At 41.5% G+C, this 24738-nt stretch overlaps 1 protein-coding gene across 4 annotated transcripts in view; it reads right to left on the bottom strand.

Moving 5' to 3' along the window:
• The window catches only part of ints10 (integrator complex subunit 10), a 48656-nt gene that overhangs the window by 6348 nt on the left and 17570 nt on the right, over positions 1 to 24738 (bottom strand). For 2 of the 4 annotated variants that reach the window (XM_088343928.1, XM_088343930.1), the window contains 12 exons: positions 23625 to 23764; positions 23475 to 23556; positions 21896 to 22036; positions 18682 to 18856; positions 15574 to 15743; positions 14190 to 14329; positions 13042 to 13204; positions 10586 to 10668; positions 6789 to 6944; positions 4846 to 4954; positions 831 to 910; positions 580 to 742 (listed from right to left, as the gene is read on the bottom strand). In XM_088343928.1, coding sequence (XP_088200054.1) covers positions 580 to 742; positions 831 to 910; positions 4846 to 4954; positions 6789 to 6944; positions 10586 to 10668; positions 13042 to 13204; positions 14190 to 14329; positions 15574 to 15743; positions 18682 to 18856; positions 21896 to 22036; positions 23475 to 23556; positions 23625 to 23764 — 1602 coding nt within the window. The remainder of the gene's footprint in view (positions 1 to 579; positions 743 to 830; positions 911 to 4845; positions 4955 to 6788; positions 6945 to 10585; positions 10669 to 13041; positions 13205 to 14189; positions 14330 to 15573; positions 15744 to 18681; positions 18857 to 21895; positions 22037 to 23474; positions 23557 to 23624; positions 23765 to 24738) is intronic. The other 2 variants (XM_088343929.1, XM_088343931.1) reach the window with 1 other exon arrangement.

Below are 24738 nucleotides of genomic sequence, written 5' to 3'. Positions count from 1 at the left end.
GAGAGAGCAAAAGAAGTTAAAAAGACAGAGAGAGAGAAAGAGACAAAGAGCAACAAAGGAAGAGAAAAAGAGAGACACGGAGAGTGAAAGAAACAGAGTGGGAGATAAGGGGTGAAAAAGAGGGAGAGAGAGAGAGTGAGAGAAAAATAAATACAAGTACAGTGTCTTTGTGGGAGGCACCTGGCTTTGGCAACATCAAGTGGACATATTTCAACCTGCAGCTCATTTTTCTCTTGCGCTTCTCTGAGTGTTGTCTCGCGGGCCGGATTCAGTCCCTTAGCGGGCCTGATCTGGCCCGCGGGCCACCTCTTTGACACCTGTGGATTAGGGAATGGGGTCATTGTGGCCTGTAAAGTCCCTTTGATACATTTTGTTATTAAAGGCGTCACAAATAAACGGGACTTGACTTGACTCCCTCTGTGGTGGCAGTGAAGCGCCTCTATTTGAGAACCACCGGGTTAAGTGTACTTGTAAAGTGACACCTCAATTTTTGGGGATTGATTTTTCTATCTATCTACCGCCGGATCAGGCCCGCGGGCCGCCTTTTCGACACCTGTGTGTTAGACCATGGCAGGATACTGGTGACGTAATTGAAGAAATTCTCATATTGGAAGCCTCCTTGCTGGCAGATCTTATCCACGGCTTTTAGAAACAGCATCTCGCCTTGCGGCCAATCGTACTGCAGCAGGACCACCACGTGTCCCAGGGACAGGTCGTCTCGGTTGTCCGTAAAAGCTCGAGGCTGGACGGCCGAAAACGGGAAAAAAGTACAAATAAAATAGAGACGGTTTTAGGAGAGGATCGTGAAAGACGAGGTAGGAGTGCGGTACCTTAAAGCAGGCCAACATCAGCTGGAGGCAAAATGGTAACACGGCATTGCTGGTGCATGGGAGCAATCTCAGTTCGTGACCTTGAAAGGACAAGGTCATTCTCATTGGTATAGTTTGGTTATTTGTGGGAAAAAAAACTACCGTATTTTCCGCACAATAAGGCGCACCTTTTTCAAAAGCTGACCATGCGCCTTATAATACAGTGCGCCTTATATATGGATCAAAATTAAGTCGCAAAGTCTTCCAACTAACTTGCAGCCGCCGACTCGATTTTCCCCCGAACGCCAAGTAGTACGCGGTGTATGCTGGGATTTACTTACCGGCGTTTCATTGGCTAACAAATGTGTCAATCATCATTTGAAAAGGAGAGAGGGCGGGACAAAGTAAGAGAGAGGGAGAGAAACAAAAGAGAAAAAACGAGAAGTCGTGAGAGAGGGGGAAAGAAAGGGAGTGGAAGAAAGAAATCCAAAGAGAAATTGAAAGACAGAAGGAGAGAAATGAGAAAAGAGCAAAGGGTAGGAAGAGAGAAAGAGAAAAGAGAGAAAAGGAAAAAAGGAAGTTAGTGCAAAAGAAGTTAAAAAGACACTGAGTGAAAGAGACAGAGAGAGGGAGAAAAGGGTGGAAAAGAGGGAGAGAGAGAGACAGAGAGAGAGACAGAGAGAGAGAGAAAAAGAAATACAAGGGCACCTTTCTTTGGCAACATCAAGATGACCTATTTCAACCTGCAGCTTGTTTTTCTCTTGCGCTTCTCTGAGTGTTGTCTCGCGGGCCAGATTCAATCCCTTAGTGGGCCTGATCTGGCCCGCGGGCCGCCTGTTTGACACCTGTGCTATATATCTTTTGCTGTTATAGTCTCATGACTACCCAATGATGTGTCAGTCTAATGTCTACCCAATGATGCGTCAGTCTAAAGTCCACCATACTTGTACTAAATAAAGCCGGCTGCGGAGGGGCTGAGGACGAGGAGGACGATTGTGGAGCCGAGAACACATCCGCTGTGTTTCTCCTCGATTCTCCCCCGCTGCAGCGGAACGAAAATGTACATTTGGTCCGGCCCCCTGAACAATACCAGAAAGATTGATTTTTTTTCTTCATGTATGTGTATTTGTATTTGATAATAAAGTTGGACTTTTGCAATAAAATGTTCCTTAGTTATGAACTATTTTCATGATTAACTATTAGTTAGTAACTATTTTATACAGCGCAACTAGAGTTGTTGACAAGTTAAAATGTTATATTTTGGGATTTTGGTGTTGTTTTGTAAAGCAGAAAAAGAAGTACCAGCATATCAACACTAGATGGCAAAGTCTCACAGGTCAGAGAAGGGTCTTTGGGGCAAGTCTCACGGGATCTCGCGTGATTTATTGAGACTTAATAAATCACTCTTAATGTCAACAAGTAAATGGCGTCGTGTGAGACTGACATTTACCATCTATTTTGCAGGTGAGATGTTTATACTGGGGAAGCACGGCGGCGCAGTGGTTAGCACTTGTGCGGCACAGTTCATGTCATGGGAACCTGTCGTGGGTTCAAATCCAGCTCCAGACTTCCTGTGCGGAGTTTGTATGTTCTCCCCGTGCTTGCGTGGGTTTCCTCCGGGCACTCCCGTTTCCTCCCACGTTCCAAAAACATGCATTTCAGGTGAATTGGCTGGTCCAAATTGTCCCTAGGTGTGAATGAACGAGTTGTCTGTCCCTGTGTGCCCTGCGATTGGCTGGCAACCAGTTCAGGGTGTCCCCTGCCCACTGCCCGGAGATGGCTGGGATGGGCTCCAGCCGTCCCCGCGACCCTAATGAGGATAAGCGGTACGGCTAATGAGATGTTTATACTGGTAACACACTTACTGTGAGGAAGATAATATGTAAAAATGTATGTGTAAAGGTTGTTTTTGATGTCTGTAAAGTTTATAAAAATTGAAATAGTAAGAGTAAGTCACCCGTTAGCATTAGCAACCAGTAGGGCTATCTTATGCTACACTGGCTTAAGCGTGTACTGTGATGTAAATATGTATATTTGGTTACCAATATAACACAAAGTGAGTTGTTTTGGAAGGTATAGTTATGGTGTTTTTGTTAAAATGATTCTTGGAAAGTACCAATTGATGGCAATGTTATTTTGTATTTATATGTTAAAGGGACCTCATGTGATTTAATGAGATTCGTTCAATAAATCACTCTTAATGTCAACAAGTAAATGGTGTCGTGTGAGACTGACATTTACCATCTATTTTGCAGGTAAAACAACAAGAACAAAAAAAAATAATAATAATATATATAAAACAAATGAACCCAGAGAGGGTTATTTGGTTATTATTGATTTCATTAATAGTGTTATTTATTTTCTGACTTATGTTATGTGAAGAATCCAGAAAGGGTTATTTGATTGTGGCTTTCTGGAAAACAATTCATTTTTACATGTAGGCACTCCTGCAATCATCACACTTTTTCTGTTACAAACTGACCCCGGCCCCTCATCAGAGAAGGGAAAAGTTATGTGGCCCTCACAGGAGAAAGTTTGGGGACTCCTGAATTACAGGCTCGGATAGGCTGAAGGGGCGAAACAAAGCCTGCAATTGGCCGAAAAAGATGAATGCGAATCACACGTTGGGTTGCACTACGGCATAGAGAAAACATTTTTCACTATTCTGTATTTGTAAATATTTGACTCTCCTGGATTTACTACACTCACGGTTGTAAGAAGACCATGGTTACGTATCATTATTGAAGGTGATGGCTGCAAGAGAACTTAGGTGAGCTATGCGGCTTTATATTTTCCCCGTATCTTGTTTTAGAACGATCTTGATGTTTCTGTGATGAGTCTATTTTGAAACTCAATTCAATTCAAAGTGTTTATTGTCATATGCACAGTAAAGTTGCGAGCGAAAAGGAAAATAGAAACTAAGGAATGGTTGGCATTTCTTGAATCCCAAGACTTGAACCTTCCGAATGATATTTGGAACGATGCATTTGAGTGATTGGTGACATCGTACAGACACTGTTTCCGTACATGTCTGAGACACCTATTTGCTCCTTTGCAAGCTTTGGGAATGTTAAGGGGGTAATCAGTTGGACTGAACCATCCGACTGTTTTGTCCACGTTCCCATTGTAGCGCCTTATAATCCGGTGTGCCTTATGTATGGAAAATATAGGACCCCAAAACTATTTTATGGGGGTGCGCCCTATAACCCGGTGCGCCTTATAGTGCGGAAAATACGGTAAATCTGGCTCGCAGATACAATGGCGCCATTACTATTTACCGTAATTGTTCCAAATGTGACCTTAGCAATTAAGGCTGCAAGATTGACCAAAATTGAATCGATATCGCGATGTGACGTGGTACGATAGTTTACAATACAAACTACAGAGACTCACGGATGTGACTCACCTGTGCACACTCATTTGGTGCCAACCACCGCGGGTTCTGATTGGCTCCCTGTCACGATTTGAACCCAGTCCTGTCTGTCCCCTGTTGTCAGTCCGTCTGCGAACCTCAGTGTATACTAGGCAAGTCTTTTTTTGACCCTGACTCTCACCCGTCCCGTTTTTGCTCCAGTCTGCCTCCGGCTACAACCCGTTTTGCTCCTGACCACGTCTTTTCTCACGTCCTGGCTTACGACCTATTTTTGTCCCCGACTACGTCAACTCTCCCGCATTCAAAGTGTTTATTGTCATATGCACAGTAAAGAACCCCGTTTCCCTACACAATCAAATTCTTACTTTGCTGCCAGCAAAAAATAAAATGGAAACTAAGAAATGTTTGTTTGGTGACATCGTACGGATACCGTTTCCGTACATGTCTGAGACACTTATTTGCTTCTTTGCAAGCTTTGGGAATGTTAAAGGGGTAATAAATTGGACTGAACCATTTGACTGTTTTGTCCACGTTCCCATTGTAGCGCCTTATAATCCGGTGCGCCTTATGTATGGAAAATACAGGACCAAAAATGATTTTTTGGGGGTGCGCCCTATACCCCGGTACGCCTTATAGTGCGGAAAATACGGTATAAAACTTTACTTTTCTTCTGCTTGGTTTTGACTTTAGTTTGTTCTTCAGGTGCCTTCGTCGGTTCATGGGTAGGGGGCACCAGTCCGCCGACGACATCAAGAAGTTTCTCGCACGCCATCTGAAAAAAAAGTTGAGAAAATGAGACGAATAAGAAAAACCCATCAATTAACCCCTTAAATTCCTGTAAAATTTGCCCAAAATCACGTATCCAAAGTCAATTCTGTTTTGTTTTTTTTGTAGATTTATAGTTGTTATTTCGTTACAGTCGTACTTTTGTTTGACCCTTGTGCCCATCAGGTACTTACATCTATTGAGGAATCAAGTAGATTACAGGTGTCAAAGAGGCGGCCCGCGGGCCAGATCGGGCCCGCTAAGGGATTGAATCCGGCCCGCGAGACAACGCTCAGAGAAGCGCAAGAGAAAAACAAGCAGCAGGTTGAACTAGGTCAACTTGATGTTGCCAAAGCTAGGTGCCTCGAACAAAGACACCATACTTGTATCTATTTATCTCTCTCACTCTCTCTCTCACCCCTTTTCTCTCTCTCTCTCTGTGTCTCCTTTTTTCTCTTCCTTTGTTGCTCTTTGTCTCTTTCTCTCTCTGTGTCTTTTAACCTCTTTTGCTCTAACTTCCTTTTTTCTCTCTTTCTCTCTCTTACTTTCCCCTTCTCTACTCTTTTCCCTCCTCTCTTTCTCTTTTCTAACTTCCTTTTTTCTCTCTTTTCTCTCCTTCTCTCTCTTACTTTCCCCTTCTCTACTCTTTTCCCTCCTCTCTTTCTCTTTTTTTTATTTCTCTTTGGATTTCTTTCTGTCTCTTTTTCCCCCTCTTTCACTATTACTCTTTTTTTCCTTTTCTCTCTTTTCTCTTTCTACCCTTCGCGCTTTCTTTTCTCTCCTTCTGTCTTTCTATTTCTTTTTGATTTCTTTCTTCCTCTCCCTTTCTTTTCACCCTCTCTCACGACTTTTTATCTTTTGTTTCTCACGCTCTCTCCCTCTCTCTCTTTTTCTTTCTTTGTCCCGCCCTCTCCCCTTTTCCCTCCCTCTTTCTCTCATTTCTTTATCTCTCTTTTTCTTTCACTTTAATCTACTAGTCCGGCCCTCGACAGAATGTTTGTTCTATCGTGTGGCCTAACTTCCTTTTTTCCTTTTCTCTCTTTTCTTTTTCTTTCTTCCTACTCTTCCTGCTTTTTTTTTCTTTTCTCTCCTTCTGTTTTTCTATTTCTTTTTGGATTTCTTTCTTCCTCTCCCTTTTTCCCCCTCTCTCACGACTTTTTATCTTTTGTTTCTCACGCTCTCTCCCTCTCACTCTTTTTCTTTGTCCCACCCTCTCTTTTCTTTTCCCTCCCTCTTTCTCTTATTTCTTTATCTCTCTTTTTCTTTCACTTTAATCTACTAGTCCGGCCCTCGACAGAATGTTTGTTCTATCGTGTGGCCTAACTTCCTCTTTTCCTTTTCTCTTTCTTTCTTCCTACCCTTCCTGCTTTTTTTCTCTTTTCTCTCCTTCTGTTTTTCTACTTCCTTTTGGATTTTTTATTCCTCTCCATTTCTTTTCCCCGTCTCTCACAACTTTTTATCTTTTGTTTCTCACGCTCTCTCCCTCTCTCTCTTTTTCTTTCTTTGTCTCGCCCTCTCTCCTTTTTCCTCCCTCTTTCTCTTATTTCTTTATCTCTCTTTTTCTTTCTCTTGAATCTACTAGTCCGGCCCCCGACAGAATGTTTGTTCTATCATTCTATGAGTTTGACACCCCAGAAGTAGATAATGGTCAGCAGACAGCAACCCTAACACAGTTCCCCAGGAGGGGGCACTGTTTTCTTAATTCTTTCTTTAATGATTAAAACTAAAAATTGCATGGAAATTTTCATAATCGTAGTTCCCAAAAAAATCATAATTAGGTTCCCCCTCTGCCCAAAATGGAGCCGCCCTAAGATTTATACAGCAAGCGGTTGGGTTCTCACTCTGTATTCTCCCAGTGCGTAGTGGCAGGAGGCCTGCTGGATGAGGGGTCTATGGTGCTCCAGACTGGTCTGACCCGATGGACTCTGCTGGCCCGACTGAGGCTGCTGTACCGAAGCCATCTGGTGCAGGCTTGATAGGGCCTTTCGGTACTGGCCCTGGAAAATTCAGATTCAGATTTAGATATACCGTATTTTCCGCACTATAAGGCCCACCTAAAAGTCTTAATTTTTTTCAAAAGCTGACCATGCGCCTTATAATACAGTGCGCCTTATATATAGATCAATATTAAATCGCAAGGTCTCGCAACTTACGCAACAGCCGCCGACTCGATTTTCCCCCGAACGTGGAGTAGTCCGCGGTGCATGCTGGGATTTATATACCGGCGTTTCATTGGCTAACCAATGTGTCAATCATCATTTGAATCGATCGCTATTGGCTAAAGTTATTCGGAGCCTCGGATTGGCTAAAAGGCCAAAACAAACCCTGCAATTGGCCAAAAAAGATGTGTCAATCATCCGTTAAATCGATCGCTATTGGCTGAAGTTATTCAGAACCTCGAATAGGCTAGAGGGCCGAAACAAACCCTGCAATTGGCCGAAAAAGATGACTGAATAGCTAGCTTGCTAAACTACGCCATAAAGAAACATGTTTCATTAGTCTGTATTTGTAAATATTTGACTCTCCTGGATTTACTTCACTCACGGTTGTAAGAAGACCACGATTGCGTATCATTATTGAACGTGAGAACTTAGGTGAGCTATGCGGCTTTATATTTTCCCGGTATCTTGTTTTAGAACCATCTTGATGTTGCTGTGATGAGTTGAGTGAATTCAACTCAATTCCAAGTGTTTATTGTCATTTATAAAGTAAAGTTGCGAGCGAAAAAGAAAATGGAAACTAAGGAATGGTTGGCATTGCTTGAATCCCAAGACTGTAACCTTCCGAATGATAGATGCATTTGAGTGACATCGTACGGACACCGCATTCGCACGTGTCTACGACACGTATTTGCTTCTTTGCAAGCTTTGGGAATGTTAAGGGGGTAAGAAGTTGGACTGAACCATCCGACTGTTTTGTCCACGTTCCCATCGTAGCGCCTTATAATCCGGTGCGCCTTATCTATGGAAGATATAGGACCAAAAACTATTTTTTGGGGGTGCGCCCTATAACCCGGTGCGCCCTATAGTGCGGAAAATACAGTACTTTATTGTCATTCTTGTACACGTGTATACAGAACGAAATGTCGATACATCTGACCCGCACAGTTTCCTTGAATGTACAGATATAAATAAAATGTTGTATGGAGTTGTAGTATTGAAGTATTAATAATATACGAAATAATGATAGCTATGTATAGTATTATACAGTAGTGCAAGAGGAGCAGCTAACCAGATGTGCAAAATGGGCAGTCAGGTAAACAAGTCACTATACAATAACAATAACAAAATAGAGGACGATCAACAATACACGTCTAAAAAAGGAAGAAATATCTGCTTCTGTTGGGCAGAGCTCATTTTAAGTACATTTTACCCTATATTTTATTTTTATATGATACTCAGTAGGGATGACTGATAAGGGGTTTTCAGGGCCGATATCATACCTGTCAATCTGTACGATTTTGCCGTACAAAGTACGTTTATTACACATTTTAAGACGCGTACGACGTACAAAAAAAAATCTGTACGGAAAAAGGCAAATTTGTCAATGATGGCTACCATCCGGTATACACAGACTATCACCAAACGGCAAATCAATCGAGTCAAACCAGTTCGCCGCGGTAGCCTCTATCTCGGTATCGTTTTTTTTTCGTTGCAAATGAAGCGAGCGGTTTGATGCTACTGTGCGCATGCGTCTGCCGCCTGGAGATTTCCCATCATGCATCATTCCGTGGTAGTTGTGTAGTGAAAGGAAGTCCGTCTCTTTTTAGAGACCTGGCTTTTTCGGCTCAACTTATTAAAGAGGGCCGGCTCTTAAACGGCTCACTTGCTTTGATGCATTATATTACGAATCATCATTGTTGTATTAAGAAGTGAAGAAAAAAAGGAAGTATAAAAGGAGAAAATGAAAAAAGACAGGTTTGTGGTGATCCCTTTAATCAATATATTACCAAAAATAATTTAATCCAGAAAATGAATGAATAATTTGGAAGAAAATGTATTACCGTAAATTCCGGACTATAAGCCGCTACTTTTTTCCTAAACGTTCAACCCTGCGGCTTATTCAGTGATGCGGCCAATTGATTTTTCTAATGGCTGCCAGCGGCGCTCAAGTACAAAAGGTAAGATTTAGACCGGTGGAATATATGCGCCGAGGAAGACTGCAACTTCTTAGCTTGTGCACAAATTAAATTAGCGAAGACATATCCTCATCATGCAAATTGCAAAAAGAAAGGCACATGACGCAACTTTCAAGCTAAACGCAATCGAACAGTCCGATAAAGAAGGTAACAGAGCTACTGCACGTAAACTTTACTTTGTGAGCGTGTTTTTGAATAAGGGAGCGTGGGACGACGTATATATGACATAGTCTCTTTCCCATACTGGGGAAGACGACTTTGATGACGTCAGCTATAAGGAGGAAGATGAGGGGGGCTTACTGTGGTTTCTGCATGGATGGTATGTTTTTTTTAACAGACCCTTTTACTGTGTCGCGAGTGTGTTGCTAGTAGCGTTTTGCTACCCTTCACAGGCACGGTTTGGGATGAAAGTTATAATATTATTATTAAAGCTTTGAAAACTCTCTCGGTGTACCGTCTTTCTTTGTAAATATGTGTAACCATGTATAATATGTATTTGCAACTGTATATTTTGGTAATGTATTTATTTTAGAGACTTATTCTGATATGTTTTCCACGGGCGAATCAAAAAGGGGTGAAAACAACGGGGGCTGACAGGAAGTGGAGTAAAGGTGAGACGTGTTTGTGGATGCAGCGGACAATAGTGGATATATATTTTTCCCACCCTTACCTTTGGAAATATACATTTTTTTCCCTTGGATTATTTTCAACGGGACACGGACTCTGCAGGTCTGCATCAAACCTTAAGTACCGGTATCATTTTCCGTTCATTTTGCCTGCTGTGTTTTTTGGACTGTGTCGGGTATGGGTTCATTTTGTGATGGTGTTGCAATTTTTCAATGTGGGCACATGCGGCTAATATACAGGTGCGGCTTGTGTATGTACAAATTCGGTTTTCCTCCCGAAATGTGGTGGGTGCGGCTTATAATCAGGTGCGCTCTATAGTCCGGAATTTACGTTATTTGTTTTATTTTTCCGTGCACTCGCGTGTCACTGTTTAACCCCATGACACGCGTTGATAGGTTGACGACCCCTGGTCTAGTTGCTACACTTTTTATGCTCTTAATCTCAAAACACGCTTTTTATGTCATGCCGCTCTCTCCTGCTTCAGTGGCTCTCCACAGATCGCTTTTCCCTTTGGAAGGTGCAGGGTGAGTAGCAGGATCTGAGGAGGAGGGGAGCAGTAAGAGCAAAAATGAGAGAGTCTCGGCTGCATGACACTTAGTAATTGGCTCGATGAAAAAAAAGGCTGATACCGATACCCGTCAAATTCCCAAATATGTGCTGATAATTGCCCCGTCTGATTATTTGTTTACCACTAATACTTATTTCATAATATTTTTTTATGTTTTTGAGTATTTTTCACTAATATAAAATACAACAAAAAAGGGAAATATTTTTCAGAAATAAAATAAAATGAAGAGAATTTAACTGTGTTTGTCTCTATTTAGAAGACTGCTTTGTTTGGTTATTATCGGACTTTACGGAACCGATTCTTGCCTGGTATATGATCATGTCCGTGAGGAAAATCCGGAACCACAGCCAGCTGTCCGTCTTCCAAGAGGCGCAAATCTTTTTGAACTCTGTAAAAAGAAAAAATTAAGCGAATGAAAATCAGAATCATGTTGAAGGCTTAGTCGTTACGGCAAAGCTCTAAAACTGATTTTATTTTCTCAAATCCCCTAAATCACAGGTGTCAAACAAGCGGCCCGCGGGCCAGAACAGGCCCGGTAAGGGATTGAATCCGGCCCGCGAGACAACACTCAAAGAAGCGCAAGAGAAAAATGAGCTGCCGGTTGAAATAGGTCAACTTGATGTTGCCAAAGCCAGGTGCCTCCAAAAAAAAAACACTGTACTTGGATTTATTTCTCTCTCTCTCTCTTTCTTTTCCACCCCTTTTCTCTTACTCTGTCTCTGTCTCTTTCACTCTCTGTGTCACTCTTTTTCTCTTCCTTTGTTGCTCTTTGTCTCTTTCTTTAACCTCTTTTGTTCTAACTTCCTTTTTCCTTTTTTCTCTGTTCTCTCCTTCTCTCTCTTTCTATTACTTTCCCCTTCTCTACTCTTTTCCCCTCCTCTTTCTCTTTTTCTATTTCTCTTTGGATTTCTTTCTTTCTGTACTTGTATGTCTCTCTCTCTCTCTTGCTCTCTCTCCCCACTCTGTCTCTTTCACTCTCTGTGTCTCTCTTCCTTTTCCTTTGTTGCTCTTTGTCTCTTTCTCTCTCTGTGTCTTTTTAACTTATTTTGCTCTAACTTCCCCTTTTCCTCTCCCCTCTTTTCTCTTTCTCTCTTCCTACTCTTCACGCTTTCTTTTCTCTTTTCTCCCCTTCTGTCTTTCTATTTCTCTTTTAAATTATTTCTCCCTCTTCCTTTCTTTTCCTCTCTCACAACTTTTTATCTTTTGTTTCTCACGCGCTCCCTCCCTCTCTCTCTTTCTTTGTCCTGCCCTCTCTCCTTTTCCCTGCCTCTTTCTTTTATTTCTTTATCTCTCTTTTTCTTTCTCTTTCATCCACTAGTCCGGCCCCCGACAGAATGTTTGTTCTCTCGTGTGGCCCCCCGAGTTCAAATGAGTTTGACACCCCTGCCCTAAATAATGACTGATTCATTATGTTTTGCACGAGAAAAAATAGCAAAGTCGCAAAAATACTAAAAGCAAAACATACAGGTATTTATATATAATAAAATTCAAAAGCTTTAAAAATATGTGATTTAGAGGGGGATTTTATACTGATGAAAATAATTTATGTGTGTTTGACTGTAGTCTAAAAGGAGTATCACTTTTCACCACTAGATGGCAAAAAAAAAACCTTGGGAACAGTTTGTATGGTCTTATATTTCTGTTACTATTGCCAGACTTCAAATTAATTAATTTTGCAGGTTGGTAATAAAATACAGATTGAACATTATACCTCAAAATAGTAAAAAAAAACATTATTTTTAATTTATTTTAGTCAAATAAATTATGATAATTTGATGCCCTTGCAACATCTCAAGGCTTCTTCGTTTTCCTCATGTTGAGGTTTTTGGGTTTTCCCTTGCCCTCCTGTCGGTTTTAGATCAGGGGATGCTGTCATAATAGTTTGTGGTTTGCAATAATCTGTAGTCTGTGCACCCCTTTGAGACTTCATGTGATTAAGGGCTATACAAATAAACATGACTTGACTTGACTCATGCTGAGGTTTTGAGTTTTCCCTTGCCCTCATGTCGTTTTTAGATCAGGGGATGCTGTCATAATGGTCTGTGGTTTGCAATAATCTGTGCTCTTTGCAGCCCTTTGAGACTTTTTGTGATTAATGGCTGTACAAATAAACATGACTTGACTTGACTCATGCTGAGGTTTTGAGTTTTCCCTTGCCCTCATGTCGTTTTTAGATCAGGGGATGTCATAATAGTCTGTGGTTTGCAATAATCTGTGGTCTGTGCAGCCCTTCGAGACTTCATGTGATTCAGGCCTATGCAAATAAACATGACTTGACTCATGCTGAGATTTTGAGTTTTCCCTTGCCCTCATGTAAGTTTTAGATCAGGGGATGCTGTCAATAGTCTGTACAGCCCTTTGAGACTCCTTGTGGTCAAGTGTCACAAATAAACACGACTTGGCTATTTTAAGACCATCGTTTTGCACATGTATGTACTCAAAGAGGTCTATGGCGGCGCGCGCGAGTGCAGCGGCTTCAGGCTCTCCAGTTAATCTTTTTACTTTCAGTGTTCTTTTATCGCTCATCTTTTCCTTGATAAATACTTGCTCGAAAATTATGACCTTATCGTCTTTGTTCCTTTATCTTCCTCGTTTTCTTTTACCCTCACTGTTAAATGTGACTCTGGAGTGCCACGATCAATTTCGTTGACGCACTATGTTCAACCCATTTTGTAACAATGAGAATAAAGGTAGATTCTATTCTAATCTATTCTAAATAGCACGAGGTCATGCAAGAAAATGCACTGTCCAATGCGATTACCAGTTTCAAGGCTCTCATGAGAGTGAAGAAGGTCCCAGCTCTCCCTGGCCGTATAAAATCCCTCCAGTGTCTCGGACCAGTTGGGCATCTCGGTCTTATTCACCAGGATGTGTCGGCCGCGGACCTTCCCGTGGCCTTCGTCGTCATCGGAGCTCTGCAACAACTCCCATACACACATGGACACTATAAATCGGGAAACAGACCGGTGATTTTTTTTTTTGCACTATGATGACTATTTTTGCAGCAAATGCATAATTGCACAAACCCTTACGATACCAAACTGTATGTAACATCCTACATGCCGACATTTCTTGTGTAAATATTGTGTCAATTATAACTATAAACTTATCCTCCTTATTTTATAACCTTATCTTCTCTGTTCCTTTATCTTCTTGGCTTTTTTACCTCACAAGTATTATATACTATCTCACATATTGTTGTGGTTTATTGGAGTCGAGCTTGACATAAGGAGACGACATTAGTTTAAAACGGGAAATTCCAGGCTTGTTTCTTCCGAGTTTAAATGTCAGCGAGTGTTATTATTAATCGCCTTGGGCTGCCAAGTAATAACATTCTGCTTGGCGTGGAGCAAGCGGTCAAGTCAGGAATCCAACGAGTTTCTTGGAAATTGTGTAACTTTGGAAAATCGAAAGAGGACGAAAACATTCTGAAAAAACATTGCCAATTCCCGAAAAGCATGCACATTGAGGGAAAAACAAGTGCGTCATGGCGAAGGGATGCGCTAAGTAACATGAGATGTTGTCTAAGGGTATAAAAAAGCTGATTGTCTCTTAGAAGAATGAGAACTCTGTTTTGGACACTGACGAAGATAAATAAACTGCTCTCCCTCTGCCGCCAAGCTCTCTTTGTATCTTGTTTCTATATTTCGAGGCAATAAGGTCTGCTCCGAAATATTTGAAGGCCTGGAGAGGGATGGGCGCTGCCAGGCTGTACCGGCCCAAGACACACCAAAGGAAATGGTGCCCCTATGACTGTAGTGGTTAGCAGATCAAACACACTCACCCACACCACTATGTATATACATTTCTAATGTTTTATCTGGGGTTGGGTTCTATCCCCCAATATACATCCATTTTACCTTACGATCCACAGCTCAGAACGAAAAAATATCTTCTTTCGGTACTCACAATCGTCTTTTCTCTGCCGTCGGCCATTTTGCGCTTCTTGTGCGAGTGCTTGACCGCTGCCCTCTCCACCTCCACATCATTGTACACCGAACTGAAATCCTCCACCAGAATCCAAGGGCCAGAGCTTAGCGTATTCACACCTAAATGAATTTACATGAAGTGACGTTACATCTTCCAGTGACCCCTTCTTGATTTCGGCGTTTTTTGCATATATCTCACTCACAAACGTTTCGGACTGTGAAGATCATACCAACCCGAGGAAATACAAAAAGCACTTTTCAAATGTTGATTCCGTTTATTAGGAAAAACCATGATTAGTAATGAGTCTCACAACGCTTTGGGGGAAATTTGACCACCGTTCCCAGTTTTCTCTATGGGTGGATAATGGCCCTGACAGTGGTTCGCTGGAGCACGACAGCCTTGGGAATGGCTTTGTGATAGATTTCAATCCATTTTTTTTTTATTTCTCCTGGAATTGCTTTGGATTGCAGCGTGTCAATTGTGTTCTTGAGATTTTGTAGCCAACTTGACTTTGTCTAACAGATTCAACCCCAGTGGTAGAAAGCAATTGTAGATGTGGCCTGTGGAATTGAACACAAGTTTCCCAAAATTGTGGTTCGTCACAGTTACTTTCGCACTTAACTTAAAAGAAAACTTTGCTTCTTTTTATAGCATTAGATGTGCCAAGAGATAGATAGATGTCTAGATAGATAAATAGATGCTTTATTCATCCCCGTAGGGAAATTCACACTGTTTTATCTTACGTAAAGTCAAAAATACTTGTTCTAAAATCTGACTTCAGTGTTTAAGGCCAAACCATGAGAGAAGGTTTGTCGTGAACCGCAGTTTTCGTCCATTCTGTGCAGATAACAATGACTTATCACCTCACCTGGAGTGCCTGGCACGTCCTAGCACCCCTCCTCCCATTCTTCAATCATGGTTGGGAAATTTAAATCGACGACGGCGCGGACCAATCAGCCAGAGGCTTGGTCATGGGGCGTGAACATTTCATCGGCATGACTTATAACAGAGGAAGACCCGGAAACCCCCCCTCGTCTTTCTACACACGATTGTAATTGGCAAGGAAGAAAGATCCCATGTGTTCAACTCTTTGAATCGGCTTAAAAAAAATCAATATGTGGACTATACTCGGCTCAATAACTTCTCCGGCATCTGGACATGCTCCAACTGGAAGGGATTACACAAGACACGGGAAGTGTCTTCGGAGTCAGATTTCAGTAGAATAAATGTTCAAACCTTACAGTATCCAGAGTAGGCGTGGCTTAGCACTCTCTGTCGGATCTATGAATCGGTTTGATGATGTGAAACCTTTGCGAGTGATGACTATGCAAAAAACACGGCACAGTGAATTAATGAAGCCGACCTTGAAAGAGCGCCGGTTGCACCGTGGAAACGTAGAGGAAAGCGTGGCGGAAGAGAACCAGAGCGGTGCAGATGACCACCTGACTGCAGCAGCGGGCCCTGGTGTCGCCCTCCAACCCGGGCAGGTAGCGGCACAGCTCCTTGACTCTCTGAAGTAAGTCGATGTAGCTCCTGTAATGTCAAATGGATTCCATTCCGGTAACCATCATTTTTTTGTTCAAGTCACTTCGTTTGTAGTCGGAAGTTTTAATGCTAATGCTAACGTTAGCATCCAATGGGATGTAAAGAGCCATCTCGATGGTCACATTTCGCTCGCTCCGGAGATAAAAGGGTCTACAACATAAGTGGGCAAATTACAGCTGCAGGCTTTTTCATCCGGCCTACCAAACAAAAATGGTTAAAATACATCGTCAATATATATAATGGTAAATAAAGTACCTCTTGTCAGGACCAGAACGGAACCAGGACCCAATCGGGTAACGTTTTCTCACAATTTTATTGAACGAAAGAGGAAGGGCAGCGCCCGCGACAATGCTCACTGGACGCGGGAGGCAAGTCGCTCTCGTACTCGGATTGTGATCCGAACATGGAAGTGGAGCGATGGCGGTGACAGGGACGGATCAAAAACTGGTCGGTAGTTGGGATTGGAAGAGCAAGGCGTGATCAGAAACGAGTCGTAAGCCAGAACGGGAGAGTAGACGTAGTCGGGGACACAAAAGGTCATAAGCCGGGACGGGAGAGCAGACGTGGTTAGGATCAAAACGGGTCGAAGCCGGAGACAGACTGGAGCAAAAAAAACGTGACGGGTGGGAGTCAGGGTCGAAAAAGGCTTGCCTAGGTTTCACTGGGGTTCGCAGACGGACTGACAACAGGGGATTGACAGGACCAGGTTAAAATAGTGATCAGAACCCGCGGCGGTTGGTGCCAAATGAGCGGGCACAGCTGAGTCACATCAGTAATCATGACACCTCTGATAAAAAATTGTTTTTTGCGCCAATTTTGTTCTAATTGTTTCCTTTGTTACTGCAAAAACGCTACTAAAGTAATACAACAAAAATACAGCTAATTACTCCAAAACTAAACATCAAACAGGGACTTGATATGTATAACATGTCTGAAATAACGTCCGCCTGGGGCGTGCATCTTTTACATCGGGCGTACAACTTACACAACGTCTATGCCCGGGTGGCCGACAACTTTTTCAAGGGAAAAAAAAATCGGGTTTTTTTCAAATCAAATAAGACGTTTGCTTTGTTCCGATTTTGAAATCTTCGTTCGGTTGGGAAATTTCGGAATTTCGGTTTGTTTGGCAATTTGCATACTCGGCAGCCAATCGGAATCCCGCATCGCATGACTTCGTGCTTCCGGACTTTCCCGAGCGTTATAAGGTCGTGCATTTGCATATCATTTTCCAAAGTAGACGCACAGAGAACACAAGAAAAATAGAGAAGTGGTTAGGAATCAAGCCAAAACCTCAGCCCCAGAAGAAAGATTCAAAAGAAGCTAACAAAATTGATGACGCTACAAAACGTAAATGTACATTGAAAGCATCGTAGAAAGAGGAGTTCACGTGGCTTGTAGCAGAGGCACAGAAAGCACAAGAAAAATTGAGAAGTGGTTAGGAATCAAGCTAAAACCCCAGCCCCAGAAGAAAGATTCAAAAGAAGCTAACCAAATTTATGACGCTACAAAACATAAACGTACATTAAAAGCATGGTGGAAAGAGGAGTTCACGTGGCCTGTAGCAGACGCACAGAAAACACAAGAAAAATGGATAAGTGTTTGGGAATCAGGCCAAAACCTCAGACCCAGAAGAAAGATTCAAAAGAAGCTAACAAAATTGATGACGCTCCAAAACGTAAACGTACATTAAAAGCATTTTGGAAAGAGGAATCCACGTGGCTTGTAGCAAAAATTGCATGAATGAAGACGAGTCAATACGGGTACATACTGATGGCAGACGGAAAACAGCCATGTCATATACATGCAATGAATGTTCTAAGTAGATTTCTAATAAACTTCATTTTAAAGTATTGTTCTGTTATATATTCTGATTATCAATCCTTAATACTGCAATTACCATAAATTCCGGACTATAGAGCGCACCTGGTTATAAGCCGCACCCACCACATTTTAAGAGGAAAACTGATTTTGTACTTACACAAGCCGCACCTGTATATAGGCCGCATGCGCCCACATGAAAAAATGTAACACAAACACAAAATTAACCCAAACCCGACTTTAAGTCCCGCAATTGAAACTGAATGTCCTTCATTAAAGTCCACAGTCCAAAAATCACAGCCGGCAAAATGAACGGAAAATGATACCGGTACTTAAGGTTTGATGCAGACCTGCAGAGTCCGGGTCCCGTTGAAAGCAATCCAAGGAAAAAAGTGTATATTTCCAAAGGTAAGGGCGGGAAAAATATATATCCACTAAATATATATCTCCTGATGGACGGAGCTTTTCGTTTCATAAATCTAAGACACCACGACGGTCCTCCTTTGAAATACGAAATCTTCTTTTTGGTGGCGATTGTTTTTGCTTTCAGTCTGATCTGCACAGTCGAAACACCTCGGCCAGCTGCTCTATGTGTGTTCACCCAGTCTTCTAGAAGGTCTTCCAGTTCGGGCCACCTTGTTTTATTACCTCGGAAAGCTTTCTTCGCCTTTTTACATTTCTCCAGTTCTTCCCGCTGCCGTTTCCAGCGTCTCACCATTTTGTACTCGGGCGCCGCTGGCAGCAGTTAGAAAAATGACATCAATTGGCCGCATCACTGAATAAGCCGCAGGGTTGAAAGTTTAGGAAAAAAGTAGCGGCTTATAGTCCGGAATTTACGGTAGTTGTCTTATTGTGTTTCAAGTTGTGAAAAATGGGGCAGGCAACTTTACAGAGTTGTCTGCCCTGGTGTCCACTAACGTTTTCTCATGAGTTTCAGACACTATATATAATTATGCTTTTATTCTGGAGAAAAAAAAAAAACAGGAAGTGGTGCCCCATTGACCCAAGGATTGGCAAACTGTAATTTTACACACAACGACTTGCGGCATCCACAACCATCATCTCCAAAAGTAAACCCCCAAAAATTCCATCGGTCTACCGGTCTTACCTCTGCCCCTTGTCTCCCTGCCATTCACATCGAGCGCCGACCACAGCCAGGAGATCCAAGAGCCTCTCCCAAGGTTCCGCCACCACAGAGGACTTTTCCGACAGGCCCTCAATTACGTAGCGCTGCGAGCCACGGGAGACACTTGGAGACTTTAGGGGGCCGCCATCTTGAGGGGCTGAGCGCAAAAAGTCAAGGTGAGTAACAAAGGGTTCATGTACGTTTTTCAGAATTCAAGCACCTTCAAGGCCAATTTTTCAATTTTTCTACTACCTTCAAAAGAACAATTCCAAAATCAAAAGAAGATTCTTTTTTTTTAGTTCGATGACTAAAATAAAGCTAGCACATACTTTGTGCTATTTTGAGCTGTTCCCATCTGTGATCTTTCGAAAGGCTGCTATAAACTGAGATGAATTCTGCCATTCTCCAACAATGCACGCGCAGCTTCAATACATCTCACTTGTTTACATAGACGAATAGGTGCTGGGTAATAATGGAGATCAATACGGAGGACAAAGAAAGGAAGTACTGTATGTATAAAAAGCAGAAGAATGAGCCGAATTTGGACTCATTTTAATAGATCGATAGATGTCTAGATAGATGTTTAGATAGATGACTAGATAGATGACTAGATAGATGTCTAAATAGATGTCTAGATAGATAGATGTCTAGATAGATGTCCAGATAGATAGATGTCCAGATAGATAGATGTCTACATAGATAGATGTCTAGATAGATGTCTACATAGATAGATGTCTAGATAGATGTCTACATATATGTCTAGATAGATGACTAGATAGATGTGTAAATAGATAGATGTCTAGATGTCTAGATAGATGTCTAGATAGATGTCTAGATAGATGTCTAGATAGATAGATGTCTAGATAGATGTCTAGATGGATATAGATAGATGTCTAGATAGATATAGATAGATGTCTAGATAGATGTCTAGATAGATAGATAGATAGATACTTTTTTCATCCCGGTTTTATCTGTGGATTCAATGCATTTTAAAAACCACATTTTAAATTTTTGAATGTCTTTCAATGTTTCAACTGTAATTGTGTGTTTTCAACCTGTCTCTTTGCTATTTCTGGAAAGCACTTTGAATTGCCTTGTGTAGGAATTGTGCTATACAAATAAACTTGCCTTGCCTTACTGCAGGGATGTCAAACTCAATTGCACAAGGGGCCAAAATTCAAAACACACTTAAGGTCGCGGGCCAACCAGGATCAACATTTATTGAACACATTTAAACGGAATGTTTTTGGAACATAAATAGGAATAAAAACAGACAAGAATATTAAATTTAAACCTTAAATCACTTATACAGTATTTATTATTTTGCTCTAAATAAAAATATCTTGTTAAATTATACAACTTAGAACTTAACTTAAACAACTTAACATTAAAATAACATTCAAATTCCTTTGCTCCAATGTCAATATATATATGAAAAAAAACTTAAATATCTCTCCTTAATATATCTCCTGTCAAAAGTAGAAATATGAAAATGCTACACAAATTATTTTGTAAAAACGTCCCAACATTCTGAGAACAGGGAGCTTGATGCGCTTACCTTTGGCGCAGACGGAGTAGGGCGAGAGATGGGAGGGAGTGCTTGCACTTTTTGCATAGCTCCACCCATCCCTCCCACTCACCCAATCAAATAACTTTAAGTTCTCTCCCGGTGTTTTGGCGTATTTACAGTTTGTTCTGTGGATTTATCATAAGGTATCTGAACACTGATTATTTAGTCAGCTTTTATATAAAGGATTCTTTAGCGTTGTACAACCAAAACGAGTTTTTTTTTGTGTGACACCTTGACTCTAAATTGTAGTGAAAACGTGCCCTATATACTCTGAAAAGTATTATTAAATATTTCAGCCTTGGTTTGGCTTTGCGTGTATCTGAACAAGATTAATAGCTCAAGCTTTGAACGAGATGGAGAAAATTTGCATGCAATTAAATTTGTCTCTGAGTCATAGGTACTCATAGAAAGAGCCATATCTGGCTCGCGAGCCATAGGTTCCCGACCCCTGGTATATAGTATAGTATACGTCATATATGAAGGAATAGGTACAGTGACTTAAACGTAAGAATAGGATGTCAAGAGACGAGACGGCGTTCATTTTGACGGGCCATTAATAACAATAATGTCAAATGGTCTTGCGGGCCGGATATGATTACTGTATTTTCCGCACTATAAGGCGCACCGGATTATAGGGCGCACCCCCCAAAAATAGTTTTTGGTCCTATATTTTCTATACATAAGGCGCACCGGATTATAAGGTGCTACAATGGGAATGTGGACAAAACAGTCAGATAGTTCAGTCAAACTTATTAACCCCTTAACATTCATTCCCGGCTAGTCGTAGACACGTGCGGATGCGGTGTCCGTACGATGTTACCAAACAAACATTTCTTAGTTTCCATTTTATTTTTTGCTGGCAACTGTGTGGCCAGCAAAGTAAGAATTTGATTGTGCAGGGAAACGGGGTTCTTTACTGTGCATATGACAATAAACACTTTGAATTGAATTAAGTTTAAAAATAGACTCATCACAGAAACATCAAGATCGTTCTAAAACAAGATACCGGGAAAATATAAATCCGCATAGCTCACCTAAGTTCTCTTGCAGCCTTCACGTAACCATGGTCTTCTTACAACCGTGAGTGTAGTAAATCCAGGAGAGTAAAATATTTACAAATACAGAATAGTAAAAATGTTTTCTCTATGCCGTAGTGCAACCCAACCTGTGATTCACATTCATCTTTTTCGGCCAATCGCAGGCTTTGTTTCGCCCCTTTAGCCTATGCGAGCCTGTAAATGATAAAAAGGATCCGCCCCCTTTACTTCCGAATAACTTTAGCCAATAGTGACTGATTCAAATGATGATTGACACATTGGTTAGGAAATGAAACACCGGTATATAAATCCCCGCATACACCGCAGACGACTTCGCCTTCGGGGGAAAATCGAGTCGGCGGCTGCTTGCCTTAGTTGCGAGACTTTGCGACTTAATATTGATCCATATATAAGGCGCACTGAATTATAAGGCGCATGGTCAGCTTTTGAAAAAAAATAAAGGCTTTTATAGTGCGGAAAATACGGTACATGGCGGGCCGGACGTGGCCCGTGGGCTGGGAGTTTGACACGTGTGCCTTCCTGTATAATAACAATACTAATCAAGAACAAGCAAACTGATCTGCTTCACCGTTGCTCTGCCCGTCGGCTGAAGGTCCTCGCGTGACGTAACCGATGTAGAATTCTGCGGCTTTCAGGATGTATTTCTGCATCAAGCTGGAGGGCAGGCGCATGTCCATGTTGTTTATAACCAAGGGAAGGACGTCACACACTGGAACACAGAAACTAAAGTGAAACCTCCAACACTGGATTGGAGGTTAACCGATTATCGACACTGATATCTAGTCATTTGACGGGTATCGGCATTTTTATTCATTTAGGCTGTTGGGGATTAAATATTAAAATGTATCGTTTACCAAATTGTTCGAATGAGTTATCTGACTCCATTGACCAAACACAACCTGCATTCTCCTAACAATGCACGCTTGTTTCTTGATGGGAAAAGATGGAAAAGAATAGCCGACACTTTCACACGGAGGCAGATTTAATGTAGCTCAGGAGGTAGAGCGATCGTTTTAGGATTAAGGGATCCCAGTTCGAATCCCGGCTTGTCCGTGTTACATGCCGAAGTGTCCTTGGGTAAGACACTGAATCCCCAATACCCCCAATAAGCAGGTTAGCGCCTTACATGGCTGCACAGATCACGGCCGCTATTGGGAAATGTGAAGCACAATGTAAAGCGCTTTGGGAAGTCATTGACTTGAAAAGCGCTATAGAAATGCAGATCATTTCATTTCATTTAGCAATTTGACTAAGTGGACAACGCCTATATGGCATAGTCTCTTTCCCATATTGGGGAAGACTACTTTGATGATGTCAGTTATAAGGAGGAAGACGAGGACGGTTTACCGTGATTACTACAAGTACGGTATGTTTTTTTAACATAACCGTTTATTGCGTTGCGAGCGTGTTTCTAGTAGCGTTTTGCTACCTTTCGCAGGCACAGTTTGAGATGAAAGTTATAATATTATTATTAAAGCTTTGAAAACTCTCTCGGTGTACCGTCTTTCTTTTTAAATATGTGTAACCATGTATATTATGTATTTGCAACTGTATATTTTTGTAATGTATTTATTTTAGAGACTTATTCTGATATGTTTTGCACGGGGGAATGAGAAAGAAGGGGCGGAGCAAACGCGGGCTGACGGGAAGTGGAGTAAAGCTGAGACGTGTTTGTGGACGCAGCGGACAATAGTGGATATCAATTTTTCCCACCCTTACCTTTGGAAATATACATTTTTTTCCCCTGGATTATTTTCAACGGGACCCGTACTCTGCAGGACTGCATCAAACGTTAAGTACCGATATCATTTGACGTTAATTTTACCGGCTGTGGTTTTTGGACTGTGTCCTTTATATTCAGTTACAATCGCGGTACCCAAAGTCGGGTTTGGGTTAAGTTTGTGATTGTGTTACATATTTTAATGTGGGCGCAAGCGGCTTATATACAGGTGCGCCTTGTATAAGTACAAAAGCGGTTGTCTTTTTAAAATGTGGTGGGTGCGGCTTATAATCAGGTGCGCTCTATAGTCTGGAATTTACGGTAGATAGATACTTTATTCATGATAACCGGTATCAGCCCTTGAAAAACCCCCATCGGTCGATCCCTACATTGGATGTAGGACACTTTCATTCCGGTACTCACTCACCAAAAAGTTTTCTGAAGCAGTTGATGGGAGAATCCACTTTCTCAGACGTCTCAGCCTCCAACAGTGTCTCACCTAGACTCACCTGCACACAAACCCGAGTATTAATTACTGTTTTCAACACGTATTCAAATTAAAGGTGAACGGCCATACCCCGTGTTGGACCACAGACTCTGGGAAGCGTTTCAGTAGGAGCAACAACATCTCAGCCTTCTCCAAAGTGTTGAAGCATTGCTCGGTTGCTTTCAGCAACATCTCACACTGAATACGACCGGGAAGTGTCTCGAACAGTCCTGGTGGAGACAAACAAAGATCACCTCCAGGAGATTATCATCGCAATTCCATAACACAATTGACCTGTAGCTAAGCTAAGCCTCTATCTATCTATCTATCTATACATCTATCTATCTACACATCTAGACATCTATCTACCTATCTAGACATCTATTTATCTATCTAGACATCTAACTAGACATCTATCTATCTAGACATCTATCTATCTAGACATCTATCCATCTATCTAGACATCTATCTAGACATATATCCATCCTTCTAGACATCTATCTACATATCTAGACATCTAACTAGACATCTATCTAGACACATATCCATCTATCTAGACATTTATCTATCTATCTAGACATGTATCTATCTATCTAGACATCTATCCATCTATCTAGACATCTATCTATCTAGACATCTATCCATATATCTATCCATCTATCTAGACATCCATCTATCTAGACATCTATCCATCTTTTTAGACATGTATCTAGACATCTATCTATCTATCTATCTATCTACATCACGTCACTTTATTTACTGGGAGTGGTAAATCTTTTACTTTGGTAATCACGTGTGAGTGAAAAAAATCTAGCTAATCTAACACGGCGCTTTAGGCTAGGTTTAGAATAATAAAAGCTAGCAGCAATAACAAAGCCTATTTCACAAGTTAGAATAATCAGTTGAAAGTAAATCACATTTCTTGCACTGCATGAACAATCCTGATCCTCCATCGTTTTGATAAAGATGCTGATGACAACAAGATGCGGTTTATCCCGTTTACATTGCGACCTGTATATTTTTGCCTGAAGCATCTGATGCATAGTTCAGGCTTTGCTCTTTCTGGGCCCAAAAAGCATCAATTACCTCCTGCCAAATGTCTCATACTAATAGCGCTCTTCGCACAATGTTCAATCTTTGTCCAATGAATAAAGTGAAAATACGATCCCAAAACTACATGCCCACATTTCTTGTGTAAATATTG

Source organism: Urocampus carinirostris, chromosome 9 (genome assembly GCF_059441175.1).
Source record: "Urocampus carinirostris isolate Australia breed hairy pipefish chromosome 9, RoL_Ucar_1.0, whole genome shotgun sequence".
NCBI classification, from domain to species: Eukaryota; Metazoa; Chordata; class Actinopteri; order Syngnathiformes; family Syngnathidae; genus Urocampus; species Urocampus carinirostris.
The sequence above is the reverse complement of the archived record's forward strand: the minus strand, read 5'-3'. Positions and strand labels throughout refer to the sequence as shown.